Below are 12,482 nucleotides of genomic sequence, written 5' to 3'. Positions count from 1 at the left end.
GTTTTTAAAATATTTTTTTTATTTAACATTGATAATAGCGACCATTCGTATGTATGTGCAGAGTAAAAAACGCAATGTATGTGTCAGAATAATATCTAAACTTTAAAATCTTAAGATTTCTTTGTGGTTCTATTTCAAAGCAGAAGACGGTGAGAAAATTTATAAATTTTTAGACTATACTACTAATTATGCGCCAACTCATTGTAGGACACCCTATATATGCAAATGAATGTTATTTTTAAAGTATATGCAAAATACAACTTTTATTGTCTTGTATTTCACATGATCTTGTCATAGCTTAGTTGGCAATAATATATTCCTAATTATTGTCATCACATTAATATTTTATAATAATTAAAATGAATAATATTTATTTATTCATTTAAAAATATATATTTATGAATATAGATACAGAGAGTTTGGGCAGATATGTAATCGGATGAAAGGTGCTGCTTTGGATGATATTCAAAGTTATCAGAAAATATTTGTGATTTGTCCTATCACACTGACTTACCATTTATTTACATAACCTCCTTTCTTTCACGTATAAAATAAATTGAGTAAAGACGATTGCGATTGCTTTGCGATATTTTAATTTATTATTATTTATTGTTCAACATGTGGATGATAACCAGTTGCATCGGCGGTATAAGTAACCTTGATGGGTTTACCCTCCTTGGAGATATATTCGTATTCACCCTTGACAACCCAGTTGTCCTTATCTTGCAAATGACCTTCTTGTTCGGCACGGATCTTGTTGGTCAATTCTAGGACATATTTGAAATCTTCAACATTAACTTCAGAGAATTCCTTAACAACTTCGGCTTCTTCGTTGGCATAGGCAAAGGCCAAAAAGCAAGCAACAAGGATAACCTATAAAATTGGAGTGAAGGAATAAAATTATTTCGGATATTTCAAATGAGTTAGATTTTTCTTAATACTCACTGCAAATTTCATTTTGGTATATGTATATAGATTTCACAGAACTAACTGATAATAGCCGATTATCTGCATCCCTTTTTATATGTTGTTTACTTCATTGAAAATCGATTCTAGTAGCACTGCTGAAATATCTACATACATACATATTTGGTTGCATTCTGTGCAAACATCTAGTTAAACAAGAATTAGCATAGAAATCGGAAATACTTCAAAACAAAGTGATAATTTCATAAGTAAATTTTGATATATGTAGGTTTCAAGTTTCATTTGATATATTTACTCTTTATGATTATATTTTATAGTTATATTTATGTGTGAATAACTGTTAACTTAGCATGCATTAATATTTTAGATTCCTTAGACCAAAAGAGCTAATTCGGATCATAAATGCAAACTGTACATTGTTATAATAATGCAGACAGATATCATCAAAAGTAACTATAGGTCTATCTCGTTTCCTGTTACAAACGCATGCAGAAAGACATAATACCCTGTAATATAGTGTGGCAAGGGTATATCTAGTTAGTAAAACAACATATATATACTGATAGGTACTACAACAGAAAATATAGGGAACATACCAAAAAGTGGACTTATACCGACATTTCTAAAAAGGGATTATGTAAACCATAATACAAATTTCAGAAATTTTTTTATGGGGTACCAGAAAAAATTGACCTATATTTATTTTAATATTTAGTAGGGAGATTTACTACCCAATAAGAACTCAAAGTAGGGGAGACGGGGGCACCTTCGGCAATCGCGTTTTCGATATGAAGCTCTCACCGTACATCTCGATATTCGATACATAGGTATCGAATATCGAAATAAATAACTGTCACAATGTTTGAAATTTCTAAACTTATTTAGATGCACGGTTTTTGTATTTTTACAGATGTTTTTGTAATATTTCCATTTCGTAAGTATTTCGTGTATAAAACTTTTCAAATTTTAAGACAATATTATTAAAAAGTGGTTAATTACGATGTGTATTATGTGTACAAGTCTGATAGAAAAAAATGAAAAAACCTATAAAAAGTACATTCGGCTTTTAAAGTGGGGCACATTCGGCCATATACAGATAGTGCAATATTATTTCCTTAAAATGTTTTTGAGTTTGTCTTTAAAATGAATCCTTTAATATGGTGCGAAATTACATATATAAGACTCAACGTGCTTGTATTGACGATAATGCGATAGAAAAAAACTATTTCTGATGTTGTGTGCGAACTTGAGATTTCAACGCCCGCCGCTAGAAAATATAGCCTTAAAATTCAAACATTGTGTCGCGTATTAAAACCAAATAGAGCCTTTTGAATTTCAACCACACTGATAGCGATGATAATTACCAGGCTATAACTATGGTGCCGAATGCGCCCCATCAAATGCCGAAGCTACTCCGGGTTGGGGCACATTCGGCGAATTTGACTTTTTTTACAAAACTGTAAAAAAGTTTAACTAATACTAATTTTTTATATTTTTTGGTACTAGTTTTTATAATTAAGTGTCAGAGGACAATAATCAGCCATAAAGTTTTTATATATGTTGAATAAGTACTGTGATATAGAGCTCTAAACAAAAAGTGCAGAAGTTGCCCCAGTCTACCCTACCTAATTTCAGCGAATTCGATTGAAAAACACGCTCAAGAACTTCAAAATACCGAAAATTGTGAGGTACCCTTATATGGGAGCTATGCCTGAACGTGGACCGATATATCGCATCTTCGAACTTGACCTGCCTGCAGACAAAAGACAACTTTATGCAAAATTTCAGCACCCTATCTCAATTTCTTCAGAAGATAGCGTGATTGCAACAGACGGACAGGGCTAGATCGTCTTAGAATTTTACCCTGATCAACAATATGCGTACTTTATAGGGTTATACCAAACGGAATGACCAATGAAAAAAATAAATGATTCACCACTAAGTCTGTTCTATCATAAACATACCTTTGGGGATTTTGGGGAAATGTGTGATCTACTGATATTTGAACCAATGAAAAAAAAAACATAAACATACCATTCTGATATCTATGAAATCCGACATGGATTCTTTAGAGTACCATTTGTATGAAATGTAGCAAAATTATATATGGGAGCTATATGTAAATCAGGATCTAATCTAGCAGCCATGGCATACACCACAATTTCATCTCGGTGGGATAAACCTTTATAATTTGATGCACAAAATGCATGAACTCAGATGAAAATATATAGGGGTTATATTCACATAAAGGTATATTTTACAAACTACAATACGCGTTACTGTAGCCCCAAGATTATACGTTATGCAGAAATTCGTCCCAATCGAAAACACTTTAGTTATATGGTACACCATTTAGATGAAATCAGACGAAAATATATATGGAAGCATTACAAATGTCTGAACCAATTTCAATGAGACTTAGCACACTCTACCCTAGTCTCAATGATTGTGTTATGCCAAATTTTGTCTCAATCGGACAAGAATTGGGAGTTTGGCGCCCCATTTAGATAAAATCGGACAATATATATGAGAGCAATACCTAAATCTGAACCGATTTCAACAAATCTTCGCGTACGTCTCTCTGGACCTAACTCAGTTCTCTGCGTAAATTTGTGTCAATCGAACAAACCTTTGGAGTTTTAGTGTGGAAACCGTGGGTACAGTTATATGGGGACTATCCTGAAACATAAGTCAATAATAATAATGTTCAGTATCGAGATGTGATGCACAATAAGAACGCAAACTTCTCGCATATAACTGTACCCTCCATAAGTCCGAATTTTGGGAAGTTTGAGCACAATTGGCTACAAGTTAGTATTTTAAATCCTCATTTGTTTGAAAATCTTTCTACCAAAAATTATCAATTTGGTTCACCTTTAAAGATAGCCCCCATATAACTATATCCCCATTGTTCTGAATTTTGGGCACGTGCTGTCATGGCCCTAAATAAATATAGTAGCCTGCTAGTAGACACAGAAATATACTCAAAGTTGATTGAAATTTACAAACCTGTAAATTATTTCTGGATTTGAAGAAAACGTGTTTCCTTTCCAATAATAAAATATGTTTGTTCACAATTACCACAAATGTTTGAATGAAATATGGAGGGGGTTAATTAAAAAATCTGGTAATAATTTTCAAAATTATTGGTAGTAATGCACATTAATACACGAAACAAGTTTTAAAGGGCAAAGGCATTCAACATTTTTTTCTTGAGTGTCGAGCCCATATTTTGTTTGATTTTGTTTTAATTTGTATTACAAATATTAATTGTTAGCAAATAATAAAACAACCCAAAGCACAATTATTTTTGCAATGCAATATTTATTATTTTGTTTTTAATTTCGAACATAATTTATTGTTCAACATGTGGGTGGTAACCGTGTTCATCGGCGGTGTAAGTGACCTTGATGGGTTTACCCTCCTTGGAGATATATTCGTATTCACCCTTGACGATCCAGTTGTCCTTATCTTGCAAATGACCTTCTTGTTCGGCACGGATCTTGTTGGTCAATTCTAGGCCATACTTGAAATCTTCAGCATTAACTTCGGAGAATTCCTTGACAACTTCGGCTTCTTCATTGGCATAGGCGAAGGCCAAAAGGCAGGCAAGAAGGACGATCTGCAAATTGAATAAATATTATTTAAAATAGTTTTTTCATGAGCGAAGCCTAAGTTGTTTTTATCTGGATACTTACGGTGAATTTCATTTCGAATTGATTTGAGTTTAGCTACTGAGAAAGAACTACTGATGCAGAACTAGGCCATGTTCTTTTATATGATTGTCGAACACTGCATATATTCAGCGACAACATCTGGTCGAACAAGCTGTTGTAGTTGCAGCCAGTTTAAAATTTAAGGAAATTTATTCCTAATATCAGTTATCCGCACACACAGTCATAATAAATAATAATTAAAACGATTATCATTAAACGCTTCGAATTTCACGTAGGAACAACAATGGCTACCATCATCAAATAATTAGTTGGCGCTTGCATTAATTTAATGCGATTGCATGCTATTCTGAAATTCGGGATTTATGGTTGTTTTATGTAGAAACAATATAAAGACAAAAAACTAATTTGCAGCGTGCATATTGTTGTTAATATATTCCGTAATGCGCGTATTTCTCTTACCTTGCGAATTTCTCCTGTGAATATTTCGAGATGTTGTAATCGAAATAACAAATATGGCGGTTTCAACCGAATTGGCTGTAATTGGTTCTAATGCGGTAAATGGTGGTTGCGGTAAATTTTTCAATAAAACTAGGTCTGATTTTTAAAAAAATTATTATTATCGGCTTCCGACTAATTTTCGGTATTCAGATGGCTAGCCACATTTACCCACGGATGTGGCTGTGGCCACAAAAACATTTTTTTGTGGAAAATTGGCAATATAGTTTTGATGCAGTCCCCACAAAAGATCCGGCCTCTTTTTAGGTATTATTAAATTAATAGCCGAATTTTTTCATCAATGATGCTGCAAAATAAAAAAAAACTTATTTCTAGAAATAATTCACTATAGGGTAATATTAGTAAAATAGAGAAAAAATAAATCCATTATTTTTTCGGCGGAAGGCTGTACTGATAGATCTCTCGTAAATTATCGATCAAACAATTTTAGATTTATTCTCGTTGGAAGAGTGACTTTTCGCAGTAAAGAAATATGTTGCTGTTTTTTATTTGGTGTATTCAGCTGTGAGTTACAGGGTGTTAAAAATGGAAGTGAACAAAGAGAAAATTCGATACATTTTACAGTTTTTTTTGCAAAGGTGAAAAGCAAGCCAAGCGCATAAAATTGTGAATGGTGTTTTTGGTTCCGATACTGTAACAGCCATAACTGTTTTAAACCATTTACACAAAAAACCAGTGAGCGGAGCAGTACAGTCGGGCGGGGCCGACCATACGATACCCTACACAACTTCCATGAAAATCTAACTTTCGGTGGTTCCATATTCTGAGATTGGGCAATAGTTCGCGATATTTGCACACTTTTGACTGGCTAGAGGTCAGCAAATGTTACTAATAATCAGTACAGCCCCTCTCATTACTTGTCCAGATTCCCTCCATCGTAGGTTGTGTTGTGATGTTCGGCTTTCGACTTGAAAAGTACAAATAATACAAATAATAATTGGTCCATAACTGTGGCCTGTATCGTGTTTACAAATTATAATGGATAGACGGACAGGCGGGTGTCTAGATCGACTCAGCTAGTCGAGATATGTTGATCGGTATACTTAAAGGTGGGTCTAGGACCAATATTTCGCAACGTTACAAACTTTTGGGGCTGCACAAAGCTATAATACCCTGACAACATAGTTGTGTAGGGTATAAAAAAAATAATAATAATAATAATAACGAATTTCTTTTTCCATAACCTAATACAATAGCATAGATCCAATATAAAGGGGAAAATCTTAAAGGCGCATCACGTGGTGGCCAAACTTAAAGAAGTGTTTACAGTTTTAGTTGTAATTGTTTACCTTTTTCGTAGTTTACCCTCCACCATTAAGTGGAGAGTATATAAAAGTTGTCATTCTGTTTGCAACACTTCGAAATAAGCTCTGAAACTGTGCACAGATATTGCTAGAACTCCTGGGATGTTTGGTGTATTTTGAATATCATCCTAATTTTCCCCCGATTTTATGTAAAACCCACTTATATTTGATCAACATGGTTAATAAATATAAATAACGATTTGTAAGTTCGTAGGATTTAATGTTAATTGTGAACAAAGTACTCTACGACACATCATTTTGCACAATAATAATTTGACCACCTCCTGGATATACCCTAAGCGGAATGTAATGTCGCTTCCCTACAATAAATGCCTACAGTTACTTTTGATGTTACACTTATAGAATCGATTTAAGCATGACCGTCCGTCTGTCCATATGTTTTTGTTAACTAATTACATGTCGCATTTATTACCAAATTATGATGTGCTAATTTTTTTGGTCCAGAGACAATGTGTGAAAATCGGTTCAAATATGTATTCGTGGAGCGGTATTGTACCCAATTCGGTCCGATTAAAATGAATTTAAATTCTTAGGAGCATATCTTCTATATATAAAAAGTGGTATAGGGTATTAAAAACCAAAATCGTCTGATTTTGTTATCTGGATTAGATATAAGACACTGTTAGCTGGAATTATTTGATAATCATTATCGCAGTTTTAACAAAAATATAAACAAGAGTATCCAGTTTTTTATTGGTTTCAAATATCACCATACATACAAATAACAACACTTGCAAACACATATATAAGCTTGATTCCGTTTTATTTATTTTTATTATTTGTTAACAGAAACGACAAACAAATAAATTTCATTGTTTATCGGATTATTCTCAACTATTCTTTGGCTTTAACATGTGCCGAATTACAGAGGAATAGGGTGGTTGTAAAGAGAATTTTAAGAAGAGGTATTTTCGATGCTGTCACCTTTGAAGGTTTTATTTTTTGACATCATAAAAAATCATAAAAATTGGTGAAAATCTTGCTGTCGCGGTAATTGGTAGCAAATTGGGTCTTGTGGTTTTAAACTTCAGTTAACACAATAACGAAGGTCGGACGAATATAAAAAATGTTGCGATGCTCTTCAGCCTTAACACATTGAAGCGGCTTTATGGAAAATTATGTTGGGTAAAACATTGCACTATCGATAGATGATAAATTATGTTTTATAATCCACGCTGGATACAATTGATTTGGATCCATAGTTGAGCTTAAATTTTGTGCTATGAAGAGATCTGTGAAATGTTAACTTTCAACAACCTTCGTGTCACACATTCAAGGGAATGATTACAATTGGTCGCCGAGATCTTTTGACTTCTTAATTCGGAAATTCTACGCGAACGTAAATTTAAGATCTCAATAGAGCAGCCAGAGTGTTTGTGATGTCTTTTTTAATGCTATTGCTTTGCATTATTAATGATCGAATAAAACCAAAACTCTGAAATGTCACATTTGAGTCAATGCCAACAAAGGATTCGCAAAAAAATCCCTAGAAAGAACAAAACTAAAATCATAAAATTGGGTTGTGTAGGTTTGCGATATGGAATTTAATTCAAATCACAAAATAATGGAGCTTGGTGTTTGGTATCTGGTATGGATATTCTCATTTGTGTTATAGTTTAGACAGATGGCAGCCCTAATTTGCATTATAATACTGTTAATTATTTGCATTAACAACACATGCGCAAAATCAAACTGAATTTATACTAAATTAAGCAATTTCAATATGGCAATGATGCCAAAAATCAATTAATTTTTTTTTTCAAATTTGTTTACGTTTTTGAAAATTAAAGTAAAAAATAAAAGCAAATTCCAACATTTCTTCAAATTGAGGGCTGTTTTGTTAACATCTTAGGAACTTATTTTCATTGATGCCATATATTCATTTCATAGATATGTAATCCCGAAAAATATTGGGAAGAAATGTCGATATGATCTTCCTGTACACAGATAAACACAGATGGAAAATTATGTTGGGTAAAACGTTGCACTATCGAGAGATGATAAATTATGTAGTTCCTATTTGAAAACTAATGTATTGAATACACCGAAAAAGACATGAGAAAAAGATGAATACCTAATATGGGGACTAGCGTTTTATGGGGCTATACCAAAACGGGGATCAATATTGATCAGTTTGGGGTAGCGAAGTAATTTTTATTTTTAATAAAGGGATGTGGGGGTACCTTTATATGAGAGCCTACACTCAACAAGGTTCAATTGAAATACGTGTCCAAAAACCGAATATTTCTAAATTCAAGTTGTATTTGAAAAATCATATTAACATGTCAGGAACTGTTGATTATAATGAAAGTGAAAATTATTAGTAACTTGAAGACAATACACCTTATGTTGAATTCTCTTTAGATGTAAAATCTTCGCACCAAAAACGATAAAAAATATCTGAAGTTTCGGGGTAGGCTCTATTATTTGGTACTTTGTGGTTTTTGACCACATTTTTCAATCAAATTGGCCATATTTCAATTTTAGTTATTATATGCCATAGTTCTGTACCCATGTAACATAAACCAACGATTACATGCTATTTTGACATTGAATACTGCTAAATATTTAATTTTTTTCTAATGTTTGATCCATTATTTTTTAATAATTTTATTTGATTTTTAAAATCTGATTTCACATTATTAATTAGAGGACATAGTTCTACAAAGCGCTTTTAATCGAATTTGTTTAATTACATTTCAAAAATATGACCGTTAATTCCGATCCACCCTATTGAATTTTTACTTTTTATTGCAGAATCGTAATCAGTGTCAACGAAATCCTTATATGTGTTTTTTATTTATTTCACAAACCCTCTCCTCTAATTATATCCAAAAATGGGATCTCTGACCTACCTCCCAATTTTTTTTTAAGGGGTAGTCCCCTTATAACACCCTTTTTATTTTAAAATAGTTAGCTGATATTTTCCGTGTGTTGGGGTTATCATATAGCTGTATTCCACCATACTTTGGGGATATTGGGTGGACGAAATTTTCAGTTTATACCCCACATAGTATGGAATTCTAAACAATTCAGTCGATTTAGCCATATATTGTAATCATTTTTCTATCGGAGGATATCGACATAAAAAGTAGAACGTGAGGAAAGTAGAACGTGATTAACTATATCGACCCGCATTTAGGCCCAGGTCCTATATAAAACATCCTACCCATTTAATAGTTAGTGCCATGCACGGTATTGGGATTCAAAACTAAATTATTAGCTTGGAACTTCAGCCCTTAATTATATAATGAAAGCACCAAGTATTCGCTAATTCCTACACAATGTTTGTCAATATTGGTCCCGCTTTAGTATGCCTCATATATAATTTTGCCCTCCAAATTGGAGTATTTTCAGGATTTTAACACATGTTTCGCCGTACCACGCGTTAATAATATATGTCAACATTTTAGGGTTTTGAGATTTTAGGATTTGGATTAGGATTTGATTTACAACAATCGATTGGAAGAATTGTCGCCATATGTATGTTCCCTATGTTTTCAGTTCAAAATTTGTCAGAACTTAACGCTTTTTTACTTGTTTTAGTGTTCTCACCATCTATTATCATTTAATTAAACACTTATCACATACATATTCTAAAAACTGTTATAATTCTTTATTGAGATTGTTCTACTTTGGGATGATAACCGTAATCATCGGCAGTGTAGGTAACCTTAACGTGTTTGCCATCCTTGCTGACGTATTCGTATTCACCCTTGACAATCCAAACTTTTTCACCCTCCAAATGACCTTCTTGGATGGCACGGATTTTGTTGGTCAATTCAAAGCCATATTTGAAGTCTTCCGTGTTAACTTCACTGAATTCTTTAATGACATCAGCTTCTTCGTTGGCGATGGCAACGGCAAAAAGGCAGGCAAGGACAACAATCTGCAAACAATTATTTTCGTATAAAAACGTTTTTTTTTATATATAAATTTTTTATTTCACTCAAATACTTACAGTGAATTTCATGTTGATGTTGATATAGATTTAATTCTGCTCTAAAAACTGAACTGATTTCTTAAATAGTGCAACTTGCATTTATATGGAGAAATTAGTAGTTCTAAAAAATAACTGGATTTATATGATAGTTTTAAAATTTAGTTCTGAATGTTGACGAATCCGGTTTATTAGTTTTATGTCACATTAACAGTAATATATCAAGAGACCTTATTTGTATTATGCAGGCAAACATAATTTATATTCATATATTCTCAATTTCACTGGTATATTATAATTGTGTATATTAATATTCTTTACGAATTCCAGTCATCCGAGGGGACAACACACGTTATAAAATCTGTATTTTAGGATGTGGGTGAGAGGACCATCACATAGCGTTATTTGACAATGTAGAGGAGGGATGGAAAAGAAAACGTGGTTTCACCAAAAAACAAAAAAAAACAAGTCAGCGTAAATGACGGTAAATCCATCGTGTGATATCCACCAAGATGACTCTTAATTGGAAAACATAAAGAAAATGTTTGTTCATAATTATAATTGAGTAGTTCAATTAAGAATATATGAATATTATTTATGTTTGCCTGCATAATGCTAATAAGATCTCTTAATATATTATCTTCAGTAATGTTGGCGGTTTATTTGGTATGCCATTTGTATTTTGTTTTTGCAAAATAGTTAGGCTGAATCCCAGTTTGTTGTTTTATAAAAAACAAATATTTATTAGTGGGGAATGTATGGCATCATTGCCGAGGGGTAAGACAGGGAAGGCTATAGTTTCGGATCACGCCACTGATACTCATCAGTTCCCTTAGTTTTTTGTTGGGATATTCTCCCCAGAAGCTATTGCTTCTATGCAAAAAAAAAACCTTTCATATCCAAATGTCTCTTGTAACAAAAAGAAGTATGGTATTGTTTGTAAATGTTTTGTTAACCTCGAAGTGAGGCACCAGCAGAATTCTCATGCAGTTTATGTCGTTGGTCAGCTAAGTACTCTCGCTTTGTTACAAGATTATTACGGTTATCATCCCAAAGCAGAACATTCTCAATAAATATATTAATTTATTTATTAGAATATAATAAATAAATTAATATAAAAATAGGAGATGCCGACAATTGGTAAATGGGCTGCTTTTATGAACTATCCAAATGATTTTATATTTTCTAAATCAAGTGTTCTAATTCTCCAAAAAGTTATCCTCTATCAATTTAATATTATTGAATACTATTTGTATATTTATTGCAATTTCAAATATAGTCGTGTACGCTTATAACGAATACCGATTATAACGAGCATTCTTTACAGCGAAGACATTTCCTGGTCAGAAAATTTTAGGATATATTTATCAAACAAATATTTACTTCTGTAGCAAACTACAAGTATACCGAACTTTTTTATAAGGAACTATTTATTCGGTCCGAATTTTTCATTCATTTTAATTCGTTCATAACGAACTTGCTACAGATATGCATAATACTTAACGTCAGTAGTGTTGCCGATTTATTTGGGATACCATTTGTATTTCGATATTGCAAAACCGTCAGGCTTAATCACAGTTTGTTTTTATTATACCTTACACAACTATGTTGTCACGGTATTATAGCTTTGTGTGGCCCTAAGAGTTCGTAACGCAGCAAAATATTGGTCCTAGGCCCACCTTTTAGTTTACTGATCGTCATGACACGTCCTTTCGTCTGTACAATTTGTAAACACGGCGCAGTTATGGACAAAACGGCATGAAATTTTGAATATAGGACAGGTTCGGGCCAAAGAAGATCGCTATTATTTATACCCTTCACCACACTCTGGTACAGGGTATTATGTCATTGTGAATATGATTGTGACAGGCAAAGGGAATCGAGATAGACCTATGATTCCTTTTGAAAATATGCATAGATACACTATGCATGTCCGTCTGTCTGCACCAAACTCCCAATATTGATCCGATTTTGCACAGAGTACTGAATTAGGTCTAGATTGATATATGCCAAGTATTGTTGAAATCTGTCCAAATTTAGATATAACTCCCATATATAGTTTCCTCCGATTTTATGTAAATGGTTTACCATACTGTC

General features: G+C 32.9%; 3 protein-coding genes across 3 annotated transcripts; all 3 read right to left on the bottom strand.

The window, feature by feature from the left end:
• Positions 1-595: 595 nt before the first annotated feature.
• LOC133323673 (larval cuticle protein 9-like) lies at positions 596-957 on the bottom strand. The gene is made up of 2 exons (XM_061532593.1): positions 946-957; positions 596-873 (listed from the first exon to the last, which is right to left on the bottom strand). Exons 1-2 carry the CDS (start codon positions 955-957, stop codon positions 607-609), a joined length of 279 nt encoding a protein of 92 aa, XP_061388577.1. The 3' UTR covers positions 596-606.
• Positions 958-4,276: 3,319 nt separating this feature from the next.
• On the bottom strand, positions 4,277-4,637 carry LOC133323672 (larval cuticle protein 9-like). Its single transcript, XM_061532592.1, has 2 exons — positions 4,626-4,637; positions 4,277-4,564 (listed from the first exon to the last, which is right to left on the bottom strand). Exons 1-2 carry the CDS (start codon positions 4,635-4,637, stop codon positions 4,283-4,285), a joined length of 294 nt encoding a protein of 97 aa, XP_061388576.1. The 3' UTR covers positions 4,277-4,282.
• Positions 4,638-10,061: 5,424 nt separating this feature from the next.
• On the bottom strand, positions 10,062-10,418 carry LOC133323671 (larval cuticle protein 9-like). Its single transcript, XM_061532591.1, has 2 exons — positions 10,407-10,418; positions 10,062-10,334 (listed from the first exon to the last, which is right to left on the bottom strand). Exons 1-2 carry the CDS (start codon positions 10,416-10,418, stop codon positions 10,062-10,064), a joined length of 285 nt encoding a protein of 94 aa, XP_061388575.1.
• Positions 10,419-12,482: the final 2,064 nt, after the last annotated feature.

The sequence above is a fragment of the Musca vetustissima genome, unplaced genomic scaffold (genome assembly GCF_032173495.1).
Source record: "Musca vetustissima isolate MV318-11 ecotype Yass unplaced genomic scaffold, APGP_CSIRO_Mvet_v1 utg137161, whole genome shotgun sequence".
Taxonomy (NCBI): Eukaryota; Metazoa; Arthropoda; class Insecta; order Diptera; family Muscidae; genus Musca; species Musca vetustissima.
The sequence above is the reverse complement of the archived record's forward strand: the minus strand, read 5'-3'. Positions and strand labels throughout refer to the sequence as shown.